This window comes from Aulostomus chinensis, chromosome 15 (assembly GCF_037954235.1).
Source record: "Aulostomus chinensis isolate RoL2024-O1b breed Wild chromosome 15, RoL_Achi_v1.0, whole genome shotgun sequence".
NCBI classification, from domain to species: Eukaryota; Metazoa; Chordata; class Actinopteri; order Syngnathiformes; family Aulostomidae; genus Aulostomus; species Aulostomus chinensis.
The window spans coordinates 821512-840923 of record NC_141334.1 but is presented as its reverse complement, the minus strand read 5'-3'; the positions used below and the strand labels follow the sequence as shown (position 1 = coordinate 840923).

General features: G+C 50.4%; 2 protein-coding genes across 4 annotated transcripts; one reads left to right on the top strand and one right to left on the bottom strand.

Annotated features, from left to right (window-relative positions):
• Positions 1-1008: 1008 nt before the first annotated feature.
• Positions 1009-5430, top strand: LOC147248098 (aquaporin-11-like). Of its 3 annotated transcripts, none has more exons than XR_015119444.1 (4): positions 1009-1715; positions 2490-2606; positions 2957-3236; positions 5200-5430. XR_015119444.1 is itself a non-coding variant. In XM_086226025.1 (3 exons), the coding sequence occupies exons 1-3, from the start codon at positions 1124-1126 to the stop codon at positions 3061-3063; spliced, it is 816 nt and encodes a 271-aa protein (XP_086082151.1). In that variant the 5' UTR covers positions 1009-1123; the 3' UTR covers positions 3064-4858. The 3 variants fall into 3 exon arrangements, 1 of the variants encoding a protein (XP_086082151.1); XR_015119443.1 differs by lacking the exon at positions 5200-5430 and adding an exon at positions 4318-5068; XM_086226025.1 differs by lacking the exon at positions 5200-5430 and having other exon boundaries at positions 2957-4858.
• On the bottom strand, positions 4829-18023 carry rsf1b.1 (remodeling and spacing factor 1b, tandem duplicate 1). Its single transcript, XM_086226024.1, has 16 exons — positions 17454-18023; positions 15701-15792; positions 14706-14798; positions 14057-14262; positions 13720-13829; positions 10618-13091; positions 10249-10533; positions 10057-10161; positions 9901-9980; positions 9737-9791; positions 9548-9660; positions 9401-9468; positions 8695-8908; positions 8382-8611; positions 8091-8270; positions 4829-7536 (listed from the first exon to the last, which is right to left on the bottom strand). Exons 1-16 carry the CDS (start codon positions 17740-17742, stop codon positions 6992-6994), a joined length of 5139 nt encoding a protein of 1712 aa, XP_086082150.1. The 5' UTR covers positions 17743-18023; the 3' UTR covers positions 4829-6991.
• Between the last annotated feature and the right edge of the window lie 1389 nt (positions 18024-19412).

The window sequence follows — 19412 nt, the reverse complement described above, 5'->3', positions numbered from 1 at the left end:
TTAAGTATGCAGCATATTTAAAATCCAAGGCCATTCGGTACTCGGAGTTATTGGTACTTCTAACCGTTACTTTCATCATGTAATCTGTCCAATGTGATCAGAACAGAGACCAGCAGCTGTCAGTCCAGGACTGACTGACCAGGTCATCCAGCTGGGGTCACCAGTGGCACCAGGACTGGTTGCTGGTGGACACCATTCATGATACTGGTGCAGGTTCTAGAGGGAAGCCTCAGCAGTGGAAGAAAACCTCAGCTGAGAGGGTGAGAGCTTTGTCAGCTGACTTGTTTGAGAGTTCGATTTTTGTATTTAAATGCATCAGAGCATGACGGGGACTGTGCCAACTGTGCTGGTGCTCCACGCTGCTGTGGCGCCACCTACTGGTCGGCCTGCTGTCTCACGCCTGTCACGCTGTGTCTTACATGTTTGTCCAGCTTTTCTACTCGACTTCTCCTCCAGCAGGTTTCTCCCGTGTGCAGGATCTCAGCAGGGCGCCGGATGTCACACCGCGTGTGTACCGGTGCAGGAGGGCGGCGGGTCAGCTGGTCCCGACACGAGCGCGGCGGGGACTAGCGGGGCACCGCTCTGCTGCCCTCCGGACTTAATGATTTTAATTACCCTGACCTCAGCCTGTCAATCACGTGCTTAGCCCCGCCCCCCGCAATCTGACGCGTCATGAAGATCAGAATGAATGACTGTAATTCCTGTGGATACTTTCAAAATAAAATCAGAGTTATAGAGTTGTTGCTTGACTCGGTTGACCAGGGCTGAGGTTTGACCCAGAACGAAGAGCAGCGACGGTGACCGGGAGCCCGCTAGCAGGTTGTCGGTATCAGAGGTGAAATTTATCGTCAAGAGAAAAAAGTAGAGGAGCTATGAGCGGAGTGTGGTGCGGTATTTGAGTAAAAGTACTTCAGTACACGCCTCCACTGGCCGAGAGGAAGCCGATGTTCCTCAGAAGCACCTGCTGACGCTTCATGCGCTTTTATTTTGAAGGTGGACGCGTCTCGTTTCCTGTTCTCCAAGCGGTGACTTGACACGGCGGCGCGAGTTCGAACTTAGTTAAAGTCCAGACGGCGAGAGGAGGGACAGCTGAGCCAGGAGGTGGCCTGGAGGGTCCGCGGAGATGAGCGACCTGTGGGTGGCCGTGGCGGTGCTGGGGACCGCGGTGCTGCTCAGCGAGGCGGCCCGCCGCGCGGCAGGCGCGCTGCTGCCGGCCGCCTGCTGGATTTACCTGCTGGAAGCCGCGTCCACCTTCCAGCTCTGCTGCTGCACGCACGAGCTCAAGCTGCTGGGGGAAACGACGCCGCTGGAGCCGTCGGTCAGCCTGAGCCTCACCTTCACCATGTCGGTCGTCCACCTGGTGACGTCCCGCGAGGCGGCGTGTAATCCCAGCGCGGCTCTGGAGGCGGTTTGCCGCGGGACCTGCGGCGTGAGAGCCGCGTCCGCGCTCATAGCGTGTCAATTCGCGGCCGCAGTGGCCGCGCGGTCCTTCGCCGCCTGCGTGTGGTCGCTGGGTCTTTCCGACTTGCACTCCCGGCACCGGAGGTTCGGGTTCAGATGCTTCGACCCGCTCGGCGGAACCGTGCTGGAGGCTGCCGGCGCGGAGCTGGCGTGCGCGTTCGTCATCCAGGCTGCGGCCATGCACGTGCACAAACTGGACCAGAAACTCCGCGTCCACTTCATCGCTGCGGTCATCACCGCGCTGGTGTACGCAGGTGAGTCAGACCGACCAGGTACCGTCCAGGTCCACTCGATGACTGGCGCTGGTGCTGCCTGAGACCAGCGAACCCCACGAAGGACTCTAAGAACTCATAGTTTCCTCACAGATCACCTGTTCTATTTATTCACGTTTTTATTTCCCATGTGTCTTCCAGCACTGCGATTGATGACGTCATTTCAGCTGTTTAAAGTTTAAAAAGGATCAAAGTAGAGATTCAGGATTTCGCCATTCGTGGTTTCTGTGGCGTGAACATCGACCGCCTTCCTCAGCAGGAACTTGAGCAGTCCTCCACGCCACCCTACTACCAGAACACACTCAGAAAACGGCAGTACCAGTAAACTGGCGCTGACCTTTGCCCCCAGGGGTCACAACGTGACTGCTGAGCCAATCAGAGGTCTTCAGTAGTAGACAGCTCTTAGTCTGCAGTACAGAACGCAGTAGAAGTTGAATCATCATGTAAAACAGAAGTAAAACCCATCAGAACTGCGTGATAGAAGCTCCCGTGTGGCTTTTTTGAAATGTTGATTCTGAGCGCGCTCAGACGGATGTGACTACAAAGATGGCCGTGCACTGTGTTCCCAGATCCGGTCCTGCTGGACCCAGCAGCTTCCACACCTCCCTGGGTTCTTGGTACAAAACCAGCAACCGTTGCTGCTTCCTACTCAGTGTGACATCATGGAAACGCGTTGGTGTTCAGGTCACATTGACCAATCAGCTGTGACTATCAGCTGACATCACATCTCCCTGACGTCCTGGTCTCTTTGTGCAGGGGGGGGTGTCTCCGGTGCTGTTTTTAACCCCGTCCTGGCCTTCTCCATCCAGTTCCCCTGTAGCGGCCACACCTATCTGGAGTACTGCTTCATCTACTGGCTGGGACCGCTCTTAGGTATGGCGCTGTGGAGGCGGAGCCTGGGCTTTCTGAAGGGTTTATGCTAAGCTAAGCTACCAAGGAACTGTTGCTGAAACCATGAGCCTGTTGGGTTGGTTGGTGCTCGGTCAGGGATACCGGCCTGTACCACGTGTGTATCTGTACCACGCGTGTGTGTATCTGTACCACGCGTGTGTGTATCTGTACCACGCGTGTGTGTATCTGTACCACGCGTGTGTGTATCTGTACCACGCGTGTGTGTATCTGTACCACGCGTGTGTGTATCTGTACCACGCGTGTGTGTATCTGTACCACATCTGTACCACACCTGCAGTGATCTACAGCTGTAACTTCTTGTGCGTCTACAGGCTCGGCGAGCTGCATCCTGCTGCTTGAGAAGATCCTCCCGTTCCTCTCTGGGACGAGCAGCGCCAGGCCCGACGTCCCTGCTGCCCTCAAACTGAAGACTCAATAGCAGTGACGTGGCATCGCCTCTTGGTTCCAGTTCATCTCGTGGAGGAAACTGGTGAAACTGGTTTGATGGGGGAACTAAACACGTCTCCCAGTGGCACTGGTGCCAGAAGCTGCTGGAACTCTCCATCTGTTGTCCTGCAGCTGTTGTCTCGTCCTCAGGTCGCAGCGTGACGAGTAAACACTCTCTCACACACACACTCTCACACACACACTCTCACACACACTCTCACACACACACTCTCCCACACACTCTCACACACACTCTCACACACACTCTCCCACACACTCACACACTCTGAGCCTGACGGTTCAGCTCAGTCCCCTGGTGGTGCAGCTTAGCACCGTTATTATTGTGGTGTAAATGTAGCGCGTGTGACGGAAAATGTTAGGGTGGTGTAGCGTTACGACTTTAGGGAGGTGTGATAAGCCTGCATATAACAGGCTAGAGGACTCACACACAAACACACACACGTGTGTGTTCATGTCGTCACAAAGATGATCACTGATAGGAAAAATGATCAATAACTGATCAGTGCGTCCGGTTGCTGCCTTAAACACAAGAGACCTGTTTTGTAACACGGGAGAGTAACTGAGCTGCCACTAATCACAGCGACACATCACGCTGAGTGTGTGTGTGTGTGTGTGTGTGTGTGTGTGTGAGTGAGATAGAGTGAGTGATCAGAAGCCTCTTATCACCAGCTCTTATTTTCTTGAGACATTCCGACGTAAGTGAAGCCAGAAAGTTGAGGTTTCCTCATTTTCACGTTCTAATTCGTACTTCAGAATCCCCAAACTGCGCTGAAGTGGTTTCCCTCGAGGACGCGTCGCGTGGGCGTGTTGGTTCTGTTTGGACCGACGTTGATTTTTGGAAGTAGGAAAACTCTGACGTGGGTGTCCAGGCTGATGTTCGTTGCTGTGCCGTGGCGGCGCCGCCCACTTTGTCTGATTATTGAGAATCCACCGAAACTCCTTTTCTGAATCGTTTTCAGTCAGAAACGAACTTTCAGATCCGAGTTTTGACGATGATCGCCACGTATTGGTAATCGGCCGCGATTACTAATCAGACCAGCGTTGCTGTTACCTCACCACTTTGTATTGATTGTTGATTGATTGATTGGTAAATGCTGGTTGAAGAGCTGATGATGTTGTTTTGAGCCTCTGTTCCTGACGGGGGTTTCGGTCATGTTTGTGTTTCAGGCTGATAATTTAATCTTCATGATTGATCATCAATAGATTTTGTGTATATTTTTAACAGCGTCTCTGTCCAAAGTGCAGCAGCTTCCTAGTGACGACTTCCTGTGAGCATGTGACCAGCTGAGCCCGTTTTTCCTGCCGGTCCTGTTCAGAATGTCACCCTGGATGTACAGATTGTTGCTGACTGGATTTCTGTTCTGGAGTGAAAAATGTTGATTAAAAGCTTGGATCAGCTGCTGGTGTCCGGGCCCTCCTGGAGCTCAGGGTCCCAGCAGGGTTCCAGGATGCTTTTTCTCAGCTTGTCGTTGGTGTTAATGACTTCATGTGTCCTAAATATAGACTAGGATTAGAGGCACCAGACACGCTGGCCTACTTGGTATGTCTTACATAACATGACCTCCAGTGTCTGACTCCGCCACACTGAACCTCTGATCGCTGCACGCCGCAAACGTGTGTGACTTCCCAAAATAAAAAGGTGTATTTTCTGCTTCCCTTCTGGTGTTCGACCTCTGATTCTAATTAAACGCTGCGTTTTCACTAAAATATTCAAATGTGCCAAATAAAACAGGAAGTGTGGCTTCAAACCCATTTTATTATGACAAATGTACAAGATCAGTCATAAGAAATAACATTAACAAAAGTAAGGAGCAGACGAAACACCAAGGACCGGTCCACTGGGCTCTGTACACAGGCTGCGTCCCTCCCACGCCCACTGAGGTAAACCCTCCGCTAACACTTGTCGTCGGCACCGCCTCCCCCCTGCAGTCCCTCTCTGGATGTCGTTCTCTAGTTATTTCATAACCATCAGACGTATTCGTACGTTCTCCACGCCTCAGTGGCGAACGTACGACAGTTCAGCACACAGACGTCACGCCAACCGTCACCGTCTAGAACTTTGCTTTTTCCTGTCCAACGAATCTAAAAACTAAATCTTGTGTTCCAGGTTGTGCGAGCGGCACCGACGGGACGTGTTCCGTCTTGGAAGTCGTGATGTGGCCAGTTTCAGAAGGGCCTGATAAATAGTGGTTCGTCCTCAGTGAAGACCATGCTGAGACGAATGTACAACATATATTACAAACACGCCTCCTGTCCTCAGCCACTGATGCAGTCTCACTGCTCGTGATGTCATATCCTGTAGCATCTCGTCCCTCAGTAAAAAGACATGCCCAAATCTTCTGGTTGTTAAAAAACATTTTGTGCCAATTTTACTTCCCTACAAAAACAAAACTATTAGAAAGTCATGCAATCCCAAAGAATTGCCCGATATATTTTTCAATGATTAAAAAATGCCTCTAAATATGTTACAGCAAAAACTACAGATATACACAGACTAGTTCCCGCAGAGGTGAGCAGTCATTGGTTTGTTTTCCTCCGAATGTCCGACCGAGGTGACGGCACCCCCGCTGTCAGCCAGGAGACGTCCACATCCAGATTTCCATCTCTAACATCAGAACCTCTGCGTTTGTGGGACTTGGAAGAAAACGTCACGTGTGCCCAGCACTTAAGAGTTCATGCGTGTGCAATAACCCAGCATGAAGCGGCGTCTCTAGGGAGCTGAGCAGCTGCGTGTTGGGCCTGAGGACGAACGCATGGACCAACAGGCCACCTGAACCGGGCGCTCGCTCACGTTCAGGCTGCACCGACGCGGTTTTCTGGCTTTAATGATGGAAATGAGCATGTTAGAATTCAGCAGCACTCCCAGGTTCACCAGAACCTCAAGAACCCCGTTTCAGATTTTCACGTTCCCTTCCAGCTGACAGCAGGGGGCCTCCCAACGGTCCCGGCCCGGCTCGGGTCTGTGAACCAGGGCAAGCGCAGCCGGACCTGAACTCAAGACCACGGAGAGGCTTTTTACTCTCGGAGGTTCATGAATGTGCGCAGGAAGATCCAGGCAGAACCGAGTGAGGACCAAAAACGGGGGGGGGGTCTATGAATGTACAAAGTAATAGTACACTTTACATCTTGCTCAGAGACAACAACAAATACATGTTTAGATATACAAAAAATACATTATTAAAAAAAATAAACGCACAATTTTTCATGTTATAAGAGGAAGCTACACTAGACTACCATCATCATCATCATCATCATCGTCATCATCACCATGGTTACTGGGAGGGACAAGTTTGGATGTAGTTTCCCAAAACAAAGAAGTGATACTGATGGCAGCGCACAGTTAAAATAATTATATACGTGTACAATATACAAATGCTACTCTATTGTTTCATACAAGGTGGTCACGTATGTACGTTCACACGGGCTGAACGCGTGAATGCATGACGTGGAGACGCAGCGTGACCCACCAGCAGGCTATGATAGCTTATCAAATACGTGAGAGAATAAATAAAGCTTCTACAATCAAAACACAACGGGGATCAGAACGGATGACCACAGACGACCTTCATCCAGACGACGGAATGATGCGCTGAACGCCATTCAGCCTCAAACGGAAGATTGGGAACGATTTCCTGCTGGTCTCCATCATCACGCGTCAGCGCTGAGCAAGGAGGAGATTTCTACATGTGACATTTGAAATGTGACGGTCATGTTCACGGTTTGATCCCACGCTGACAGCGTCAGACCGGTGACCCGGTTCAGTTCTACCTGCGAGGGCGGAGCTGAGGATCAGGCTCCAGGTGACACCAGTAGAAAGGAAGTGTTGCCGGGGAGGGAATAATAAAATTAAGCAATATAAAAATACAATACCACAAAAATGAAACAGTACACCATTCTGTTTACAACTGTTCGTTACTGCAGACGTAGTCCACCAGGTCTGTGACGCCCAACAGGTCGTCCTCCTCGTCGTCCTGCACCAGCTCCTGGCCACCCAGGCCATTGGGCGCTATGGCGGCGGCTGGCGTGGTGCCTGCATTTTTGGGTGGGTCCAGATGTGGGACGAGGCCTGGAGCGGCAGCAGCGGGCCTGCTGATGAGACCCTCCAGGCTCTTTATGGAGCTCTGTCCGTTAGTGGGCGGGACCTCCGCCACAGTTGTTCCCTTTGACACAGCCCCGTCCTCCTCGGCAGTTTTCTTCTCTTTGAGCTTCTCCGCCTCCTCCTCTTCTGAATCGTCCGAATCGATGCGGTTCACCCGCTTACGGACAGGACGGTCCTCTTCTGACGATTCGTCTGAGTCATTGTCCGAGTCGTCATCTTCAGAAGCTCTCCTTCGCTTGAGTGCGAGTCGTCTGCGCCGCTGTCGGGAGTCTTCATCCGAAGAGTGCGATCTCCTCTTCATCCTCCGATCCCTCGAGTCCTCCTCCGAGTCTCTGGAGAAACTCGCTGTGAACAAAGTAACAGGGCTTTCAGCCAAAGTTTCCTTCTCACATTCAACCTTAAACCTGCTCCCTCACTGTCCGCCGCCCGCGTGACGCCGCCCGCGTGACGCCGCCCGCCAGTACACCAGGCCTTTTAACAAGTCTGGACACAGTCTTATTTAGCTTCTTTATTCTGTGTCTTCTTTCCATCCCTGGTCTGGACTAAGATTATATTCTCCACCCTACCTGTTACACACACACACACACACACACACACACACTCTTTCTATGGAGTATTTCTTATGTTGTTACACAAATATTGTGATGTACTCTACATAAACTGTTGCGCCCGTTGTTGATTATCGCGGCGTCGCTACTTCAGGAGCAAAGTATTGTGATGACGACCCCCCCTCATCCTTACATCAGGGAGATGTGGTTAAGAAACCAGAGGCCATCAGTACTCAGCTCTTGTAGTAGTGGTTAGTAGTACTAGTGGTACAAGCATAATGGACTCTGGACAGAAGGTCCAGGTCCAGGACAGCACGGATCCCTGAAGTGTCCTGTGCGTGTCAGACTGACCGTCGCTGTCTGAGCTGTCCAGGCAACGTCGAGGTTTCATTTTGTCCCGGTTGGTTTCTGCCTGAGAGCCTTCGGACTCTGACGTCTCGCAGTAATTCACCATCTTCTTCTGACTTCGCCGAGACCGCCGTCGACTCATGTCCAGGTCGCTGTCGCTGTACTCGCTGGAGCCTGCGGTCACTGAACGCACAAAAACAACACAAATGTACAGAGACTCGTGCGGGTAACCCAGCATTCCCAAGAGTGACATCAGCGTCATCAGCCTGAGCCACCGACGCCACGGCGGTGTACCTATATCATCTTCCTCTTCCTCATCCGTCTCCACCTCCTCATCGTCCGAATACCCTTTCGGTCGCCGTCTCTTTCGGGAGCTCCGCCTCTGCTTCAGTAGCATCCTGGTCCGTGACAGTGACCCCCGATGCCTGCTGCTGCTGTTGTTGCTGCCTAAGTCGCTGTTGTTGGACTCCGCCTCCGTCTCCGCCTCCGTCTCGTTATCAGACACCACAAAGTCTTCCTCCGAGCTGCGTCCAAACAAAAAATACACACCACTGTTGACCGATGCTTGTTCACACACACAAGTTCACGTGACGTCAGCTGAGTCTACCTCTCACTGAGCCGGAACTCTTCCTCACTCTCCTCCTCCTCCACCGTGCTGTCGCTGTCCAGGTCGTTGAGTCGCCGCCGTTTCTTCCTGCGCTGACCAGTGGTGGCTCGGGGTGGGCGGCCGTTCTCTTTGCCTTCCTCTCCTTGGAGGATGGTGGAAATGTCCTTTCCTCGGTGTCCGGTGATGTTGGCCATGTCCTTCCCCCGACCTGCGCCTGAACACAAACGCCATGACCATGAGTACTGCAGTACTGACCCAGCCGTGTCTGATAATCCTGCAAATACTGAAGTATTCAAAGACACAAAATACACATTCTGCCAAGATTTAATCACCAAACACCAGTCGAAGCAATGATGTGCTCTGATTGGCTGAGTGCAGAGAAGCACGGTGGCCCCACCCCTCCAGCTGGTGACATCTACTGCTTCTGTTGGTTCAGGTACAGGTATTGTAATTCTACATAGAAGGATGTGATGACTACGGAGGGTGGGCGCCCCCTACTGGCCCACAGGTCTGAGGGAGGGAACAACCTGGAGTGTTGGAAACCTGACGAGTCTTTGTGGGCTCATGGTGAGCACTCGAAAGGTAAAAGACAACGTTTTGGGTGTAGTAGTACTGCTTAAGTATGAAACAAAGACCCCCACTTTAGAGAACAGATCCTCTGTGTTGGGCGGGGACATCAGCTGACAGACGACGGCGGTGTTCTCACCTCCTCCTTCAGCTTCTTTGATGTCTTCCTCGATGGCCTCCTCGATGGCCTCGTCGAATTCATCAAATCTGTCAAAGCAGCAAAGGAGAACCTCACTTGGTCAGTGACAGCACGACGAAGTGAAACAACTCAGCACTGGACTCTAACCTGTAGCTGATGGTTTTCTTGGCCCTCGTTGACCTTCGACCCCAGCTCTTACTTCGCTTTGCTTCTTTCTTCTCTTTGATTATGATCTCTGGCTTTTCCTCCTCCACCTCAGCCTGTGGGAAGTATTTATGTTACTAATGCAGTAAAAGTGTCTCCTGGTGACTGCGGACAACCACGGGATGCACTTACATTGGGTGTGATGATGTTTTCAACACTGATTCCTACATAAATGAGACGCTCCTTCCTGGAGGAGAGAAAACACGTTAGGAGGCTGGAAAAACTTGGGTGCTCAACAAGCGTGTCCCAGTAAACGCTGGCGTTTGCAGGAGCAGCCGAGGGTCAGGAGCGCTCACCTCCTCTCCGCTCGCTCCCTCTTCTTCAAGGCTGCATCGAGGTTTAGCAGCTGCTCTTCTAGTTTGTCACAGAGTTGTTTCTGCAGGTGGGAATCACACAGGTTAACGACCAGGGAGCTGCATTTATGTACTTGGGGTTCTCTGACTGGTACGTACATGTTGACATGGTGGACAGAACCATTCTCCATCTGGGATGATCATGAGGGGGGGGCGGAGACACGCCGTGTGGTAGCCGCTGTCACACGAATCACACAGTAAGATCTAGAAAGGAGAAGTTGGTGGAACATGAACAAAGAACAACAACACTGTCGTCTCGCTCTGACGGCGTTGAGATGGGCGAGCACCCACCAGCTCAGGGTGATTTGGAAGACCACAGTGTTTGCAGGGGTCATCATTTGGAGGCAGGTCGTCGTCAGAGGACGTCGAGGAGTCCGAGCTTCGCCTTTCGCGGTTACGATTCCGCCTCTTTCGGCTCCGCTCGACCTTGTAGTCCTCGTCACTGTCGTCCTCCTCTTCCTCGCTCTCCTCGTCCTCGCTGGAGTCCTCGTCGCTGTTGTCATCTTCATCCTCAGAGCCTTTCTTTTTGCGGCGAGTTCGAGTGTTCGACCAGCGAAACCTTCGTCTCTTTCTCCCCTTAAACAAGCACACGTTGATTCCAGCAGAGCGACGCTTTAACAGCATTAAAACGTTCTGACATCACGTGATGAGAAATCTTACCTTCGGTTTGGGCTGACCCTCCTGATCCGACTTTTTCTCTCGTGGTTTCTTTTGAACAGCCTTCACCTCTTCCTCTTCCTCCTCCTCCCTTTCCTCATTTTTCTCCTTCTCAATGGGCGGGGCAGCCTGAGATTTCTCCAGCTTCCGGTCATTGATCTCGACTGCCTTCAGCGTTGGTCTAGAGATCCGAGGTGATCTTCGGAGAGATCTCCCCCCGGTGTTCGTATCGGACTCTGAGTCCCCTTGTCTCTCCTCCCTCTGAAGCTCAGCTTTCCTCCGGTGAGCTGGGGGCTTCAATTTTCGACGCACGCCAGCCTTCTTGTCATCCGTCAGAGCGTCGCCTTCGTTCGCCACCTCTTTTTTAGAGCCCTCTTCTTCACTTTTGCTTTTACTCTCTTCATCAGTGGGCTTGTCGGTGTCCAGGTCTCTGCTCACACTTGGACGAAGTAACTTCTCAGTTTCCGCTGAAGGCTCGCTGACAGAATCTTGGGTCGAGTTTTGGTCTTGAGGTTCCTCTGATTCTGTTGAAGGTTTGGCATCTTTCAGAGCTGCTGCTTCGTCTTTTGACGGTTCACCGGCTACACGATCGCCTTTACTCTCTTCATCTTGACAAGCGACCTTCTCACTCTCATTTCTACACGTTTCGTCATCAGCACCTTTTTTACTCCTCGGCGACGGCGGCTCGGCTTCGCTCTGGACTCGCTCCTCTTCCGTCACCTCTTGCTGCTCTGTGTTTGGTCCGTCACGTTTCGTATCGGCGTCGTCAGACACAGATGCGTTCTCAGACGACTCATCTTTGCCTTCAGATTGACCCTCTGTCATTTCACGTGTGCCTGCATTCGTTTCTATTTGGGCATCCTCTCGTGGTTGTGCCAGCTCCTGTTTAGCGGCCGCTGCTCCCTCCACCCTGGACCCGGACGTAGAGCTGGGACTCTTGGCAGCATCACCCACCTCACGATCTTCCCAGCTGACAGCTTCCTCTGCGTGTACAGACGTCTCTGTCTCTGCAGAGGCTCCAACAGCCTGCTCCTCCACGCTGGTAGTTGTCTCTGTCCGCTGCTTCACGCTGGGCTGACATAAATCGGACTTTTCTACCTTTTTAATAACCGAGGATTCCGAACTCTCTGCAGCGTTGGGTGTTCCTTCCGATGTCTCACGTGATTCTTTTTCTGCCTTTTTAATGACGGTGGAACTCTCCTGAGTTGCTCCGCCATCGCTGCCTTCCAGCGTTGGTGGTGCAGTGTTTTTGCAGTCTTCTGATTTCTTCACAGGTTCTTTGTCTGCAGCCTCTGTTGACTTAATGACCCCTGGCTTTGCGTTCAGTGTCGAGATATCGGATTTCTGTAATTCTCTCTTATCCGCCTCCACGTCTGTCGCTTCACTCGTCTCTGATTTCTTAGTGTCTTCAGTCCGCGTCCCCTCACATGGATCCATGTCTACACGGCGGGGCTTTCCCTCCGATTTGTCAGATTCTTCTTTGGATTTGCTCTCATGATGAAGTTCTTCTTCATTAGTTATTAAACTTGTGTCTGTTTCCTTGACAGGGGTGTTTTTTTCTGACCGTGAAGACTCCTCTGTATCTGCTGGTTTGGATTCGTTTGCTGCTTCTTCATGATTAGACGACTTCTCGAGTTCTTTCTGACTTACCGAGGGCGACTCAGGAGTCCCGTGCGTTTCCCTATGTTCTGTTGCTGCAGTGTTTTCTTTTTCTACCTTCATGTTCAAATCTTTCTTGACCACGTCTCCCTGGTGGGATTGGACCTCCGTCTGCTTCTCCGTGCTGCAGGCGTCATTCTGTTCATCCTTTCTGCCATCGTTGACTGCTGACTGTGTGCTTTCCCCGGCTGCCTCTGGATCGCTCGGTGTCTCGGTCTCGGAGTGTCTCTGTTTCTCTGATGAAACTTCCCCATTAATGTGATCATTGACACTCAGCGCCTTCTTTGTCTGCTCAGGGGTTGCATCGGCTTTAGGAGCTTCCTTGATATGAGAAACAGTTGGGTTTTGGACTATAATGCTGCTACTTTTTTCAAAGTCTTCACTGAATTTCATTCCTCTTTTTTTCAAAGGGATTTTGGCCAGCTGGTCGTTCTTGATGGCCTGCTGAATCTCCTCAGCGCTGCTCTTCTTCACCTCCTCTCCTTTATCTGCCCTCAGTGACACACATCGCGTCTCAGAAGCTGGTTCAGTCGCTGCGCCCGCTTTAGACTCCAACGCCTCCATCGGCTCCTCTTTAACGTTCTGGGCTTTCATGCTGATGTTTTCTTCGACGGCAAGATTTTCTGAAGGCAGGACTGACTCCGTTTTGCCTTCGATGACGCCATTCACAGATGACGGGGCCTCAGAGGCTTCTGTTTTTAAGTTGTCTGCCGTCACAACTTTTCCATTCGCCTCAGTCTTTGGTGAAACTGGGCAAACAGCCTTGCTGGAGTCTTTGCTGTCTTCATCGGACGTATCCTCATCTTCTTTCACTTCACCTGGAACGAATATAAAAGAACACGGTGAGACAGGCAGAGCTCTCACCAGCAAAGAGCAAAACACTGGAAGGTCCTGGCAGGTGAGATTCACTGAGCGCCGGGCCACCGTAGTGATGTGAAAGACGCACGCACGCACGCACACACACACACACACACACACAAACACACACACACGTTGCTGAATATCACCAATGACTCATCAACCACAAGCTCAAAAGATGTGACACAGCAGAGGACGAGTGTAGTAGTGAAGAGTGTGATGTCAGTGGCGTGTCAGAGGAGGCGGAGCACTGCAGAAAATACACTCGATACTTTATACTTTTGAGTACTACTAAGAGCCTGTACTGCTTTACTTCTACTTAAGTCAATAGGTTGAATCAGTACTATCAAGTCTTTTTTATGTGAGTGTCAGTACTTCTTCTTGAGTGCTAATTGTGTGTACTTCTGCCATCAGTATATGTGGTTTATATACTTTGTTTTTCTGCTCTCATCGCCCACAGCAGAGCAAAGACCACCTCTGCCTGCCAGGCGCACTGACGTCACCCCCTGCAGGTGAAACTGGTACTACAGGTGATCGCCTCACAACCTGCATCAACAAATCTAAGATATCTCCAAGTCAGACATTTACCAGGTTTTTCTCCCTCCCCTTCACCGTCTTGTTTGGGGTCCCTTTTGAACAGTTCAGGATCGATTTGCGTCTTGAGCAGAGCAACAACCTCGGCCAGGTCCGTTCTACTTCTACGGGAGAGAAAGATAATAAAATAAATGAAATAAAATTCCATTTCAAAATGCCTTTTCTTCTCAGCGTTTATTTGGAACGGAGTTCATCTGAACCTCAAAAACCAAGTCTTTCAACTGTGGCTGAGGTTCCCAGAGGAAGTCAACGGCTGAATTCAGTTTGACATTGGCAGATATGAAACGCGACTTTGAATGTAGTTTGTGTCTTTCAATAACCGTCTTCTGACCTGACGATGCACTTCCAGGACGACCCGTCTAAATCGTCCTGCTCCTCCACATAGACGCGCACGTTGTTCTCCTGGTCCAGCTGGAACCAGTACATCTGTCCGTCCTTGTCCCGGCCAATCGGCTGCAGCCGCATCTTGTCAGGGTCCTCCTCATTGATGGTGGTTTTGAACTTTACGTTTTCATCAAACTGACACTCACACAAGTACTGGAGAGAGAAGAAGACGTACGATTACTAGTTCAGCGGGTGAAAAAACTACATTTGGCCTGCTGATGCGGATGTGTTGCCGTTTATATCTCCAGATGAATTTGCATCTTTACAAGAATACAGTTCAGTCATCGGCCAAATTTTGCAGATAATTAACATGCATTGACTGCACTGACAGATGTGAACACCTTCTGCTCTCCTGTTTTGTCACTTCCCACTGGAAACAGAGGGAAAATGTCTGAACAGGTTTTTTACAAGACTGGAGAACAGAAAAATGTGAAACTCTGGCTCGTCACTCAGATTCCAGCTTTTAATAGTTTCCGCTTCTCTCTCTATATTCTACTCTCTCAACTGCACTTCAGCTGCAAATCAAACACAAAACTATCCTCACTACAAACAAGGATCCAGTCGAGGGCAAACGCGAGCGAGGACGGTGCCTTTACCTTCAGGATCCCCGTCTTGCACTCCATCGTCATCTCCTTGTATCCTTTTTGCTCGATTTCCCAGGCCCATGTTGTATTGAACTCTTGGCATATCTACGACGAAAAAGAGAAACCAGAAATTAAATCAGCGAACAGCTGATTCATGCGTTGCTTTTAATCATTTCATTGTCATTTGCTCAAGATGCTCCACACTCAGTTTAAAGCCTTCCAGAGAAACAACTTTGGGGAAAACAAAAAGCCTATAAATCAGTTGTCAGCAGCTGAATCGCTTCATGTTAAAAAGAAGAATTTGTCAAATCTGAGCACACATTTGACTCGACAGAATAGAGGAAGGAGGGACGACCTAGGAAGTTGTTGTGTGTTGGCAAAATTCCTCAAAAATGGTTAAAAAGGCAAGTACTTGATAAATGTTTTGCTGGTCAGAGCCAAAGAGGCTCCACCCCCAACGTTGCTGCATTTCCATACGGACAGACGTTCATTCAAGGGTCCATCTCAAAGTGAGGGTGATGGGTTCACCCCTCGCCGTTACATCACTCAGCTCATGAGTGAGATGTCAAGAAGACTCCACTGTTGTGTTTAGCCTGCTGTGGCGGTGCGTGTGCGCCCTGGAAACTAACAAATACGATGGATGAGTGAATTGAATCAGATGTGCGAGTTTGTCCTCATTCTTCTTGCGTGTGACGAAGTTTATTGATTAATAAAAGTTTCAGCTTCTCGTCTTCGTGGCTCAAACGTCGTCTTCCTCTCAGATGGAAGCGCGTGTGACACCAACAGACTGATCTGCTCGCTGAAGCGGTGAAAGAACTTGCTGTGTTTACGGCTCGCATCTACATGTGCGTCGGGCTCCGCTCGCTTCCTGCATGCTGGCGACCATCACTCAACACCAGAACTCCCGCCGAGGAGTCGCTGCAGCTGATGGGCGAGCTGGTTTGTGACGTGTCATGGTGTTGTGTTGCAGCTGCGTTTCGGTCGAAGACCTCGTAGGTAGCGTTTACCTTGACCAGGTACTTCTCCCATCGGTCTGCTGACACAGACTTGCCGATCTTCCTCAGCAACTTGACGTGAAGATCAACCAGCAGCTTTGGAACTACAGGGATCAGACAGAGGGAGTGGTCAGACACAACGGAGGCGTGGAAAGTGGGGAAGCCTTTCAGTGTTGGGGCGGCGTAACGGCCCCCAGTTTAACCGGAGGCTCCAGTCTGCGTGCACATCAGCACCAGTTAGTATTTTACAAACGACTGGTTTGCTTGCTTACTGACGGCGACTGCACCTGAACAGGATCAAGCTCACACAATATTCACATTTTACTGGATACACGTGTAAAAAAGAGAATTTCTCAAAAGAAACATTTCAATCGCATCTGTCAGCGTTTTTCCATCGAGGACGACCGCCAGGAGGCTCCGGCTCGACGAGCCCGTGCGAACATGCGGCGCCGCAGCAGCCACACGTTCTCAGACTCATCCATGTTGTTACTGCGCGTCTCCAGTTTACGTGGGGGAGTAGAGTGAGTCAAACACACATCGTTCTTGTCATACAGTCCAAGTTGCATCAAAGTTTCTTCCTAACACAACGCCAGCTAGTCCTGCTCACCAGGGGAGGGTCGTTTCAGCTGCATGAAGAAATTTCATATAATTTCGGGGGGGGGGTTGGAATCAATGCTAGTATCCCTTTAGCCGGGAGTCCCACTGGAGCACTGTCCCCACAAACACACGTAACCCTGACTGACACATTTTCAATACAATTCATTTATTTCACAAATCAAATTACAAAGAAAATTCAAGGATTCATCAAGTCTCCGTGGCCCCTGATCTCCCCTCAAATACGTTTGAGACAGGAGTTGAAGCTCAGGATTGGAGGTGGATGCTCTCCCTCCAGGTGTGGTGGGGCAGCATCATTGAACGCACGTTGCTGGACGGCCGCGTTAGTCACCCAAGTAAAGGAGGCGATAAAGACACCTGAAGGGTTCATTTAAAGGCAAATATCAATTTGAGGATGGGACGCGCATGCGCACGCAAAGCACGCATAACAACAGTCAAGGTGGCCACGCCGAACACCGCAGCCGGAAGCGCAGCGACAAGGATTCCATCCGCAGGGAGAAACGTAAATATTGGAGCGTGAAGGCGGACACCTGGGAGGGGGAGGGGGGCGTGGGAGCATATGAGGTGTCGTTGATGAAAACGTGACCAACCCTGAAACCGCTTCATTTTGAAAGGCTAAACCGGAAGCTCTGGATGGAGAAGCTGAGCCAACCACAACATGGCTAAATATTTCAACTGTGAATAAAGTGCACATTTTCGTGCCCACCTCCGGCAATGACACCTTTACAGAAACACCATCAACCTCCGCGGCGTCCCGCGGGCTCCATCACCCCGGCGCCGCCACGCACACGCGTTCACCGCGGAACATTCGTGTGCGCGTTGTGTTGCAAGTCGCGTTACAACAGCAGATAAAGGCAGCCTGGAAAAAATTAAGCCCGATTCAAAAGCTTAAAAGTGAGAGAAAACCTCGGATGATTCGGTGGTCCTACACCTGACTGGCCCTCCAGGTGTGCACAGACACGTTTCCCGCCTCAAACGGCCACTCAGGTGCGCGATAAAGGTAGAAACAAGTAAACAAGAAGGTTAAAAAGCCACACAATAACACAGCACAGGCTAACATAGCTGCTAGCATGCTAGCACGGTACCATTATCATTAAATGGTGAGGTCTCTCCTCCTGCCCGGTGGCAGCTCACCGTTTTTCCGCCTCACCTGAGGATGTATCCTGGAGGTACCTCTCCAGCTGAGGAAAGGAAAGCTCCGGTAAGTCCAACAACGCCCCGTACCGTTCCAGGAAAGAGCAAATCACGGCGTAATTTGGGCACAAACCGGGGGAAGAACTCGCCGTTGCCGCCGAAGCAGCCATCTTTTCCACACCAGTGTCAAGCCAGCCGGAATCATCAGTGCAACTTCCGGTGTTAACAAAATAAAGCTTCAAACGATTAGCGCAGCCGAAAATGTGAACGTTAGGAAAAAAGGAGGAAAAAAACTCTTGTTGCATTCAGGAGCTCTGCATCGATCATTGTCTTAAGCTAAAAAACGACTAAACTGTTTCTGATATGTCATCTGTTCATTTGAACGCAGCACCGGCGACGGTGAAATCCGGATGTACTAGTTTAACAAAGTAAAACAAAACGGGGGTTTTTGAAACAACAGGCTTCCAGTCGGCGTCTTTCCAGGCTAATTAACCTGATCGAGGTCATAATGTCACAGCTGAGCTCATCATTCAACCGTCTATCGCGCTTCGACACACTTGGTGCCGGTGGCACGATCTCCAACCAGCACTCCAGCAGCACCAAAAATGAACTCCGTTTGACTGATTAAGTTCCACCCAGATTTTTTCCACGTCGTTCATTTACTTTAAAAGTTCACAAAGGAAGTAGTATTTTTATTAGGTGGAAGTTGACCATGTATGTGGCTAAAACGTAAACAAACGAGCCGTGGGGGCGACAGCGTTCATTAATATCTGCTCACCACTGGGATGCGTTCAGGGTCGGCAGGTTAATTAGACGGGTGACTGCAGCGCGCGCGCGCACACACACACACCGCCGCGTAGCACGTGTGTATTCAGAGACATTTTTGTTTTTGTTGCAATGAAGGACAAAAAAAGCTTTACGATGACTTCCGCAGGTCTTTCGGACCCAGACTCACATTTGTGCCTCCTCCTCCTGTGTCCTCACTCAATGTTGGAAGCGTTCAAGGACCCATTATATAAGTTCTGTAACTCGTCATAACCTTCAAGAAAATACACCAAAGAGTATTTAAGTGTACATTTATACAAAACCTGCTTTCATTCTCCTCAAATACTCCAGATTGTCCTTTATTACAGAAACAAACAAATCTTTCAAAGCTTTCATGAAGCCTGACGGGGAAAAAACACCTCTTGCCCTCAAGGTGACGCTCAGAAACGTATTTGAAGGGTTCTCTATTATTCATGTCTGATGTCATGCAGGTTCTTGTCTGCATTGATGAGACTTCTGTTTGGCTTTTGGTAAACAGACTCAGTTTTATATAGATTATTATAGAGCGCTTTTCTACCTCAGCGACTCTCACCGTTCTCTACAGCATCGTCCCATTCACACACACACACACACACACTCACTGATGGTGGAGCTGCCATGCAAGGCGCCAACCTGCTCATCAGGAGCAATTATGGGTTCAGTATCTTGCTCAAGGACACTTGGACATGGTCACCGGGGTCGAGGATCGAACCAGCGACCCTTGGGTTGCTAGGCAGCCGCTCTACCCCTGAGCCACGCCGCCGTATGGGGGTTGATCAAAGATGTTCTTCAGACATTTGAGGAAGATTTTCATGAGCACACGTGGTCTGAGACATCTGCTCACACGTGGACAGATAAACAGAAATCTGAACCCAGATTCAACAAACTCGCTGTTGTACGCAACACAACCAGGAGATTTACCGCAGTCTAACCACGCGTTCCACGGGTCGCTTTGGCCTGGAAACTGCTAGTTTTTAAACTCCGGAACTTTTCCAGGTTTTCAGGAGTCTATGAACTTCGTCGCATCTCAGAAACGAGTGCTGAGGTCCGATATCAGGAACCAGGTGTCGTTCACCTGACAGGTGCAAAAGAAGAACAAGCAATGCGTTACCAGTGGTAACATTGTATCGGTTCCAAGTACCATGGTACTACTAACTTCTCAGGTTTCCAT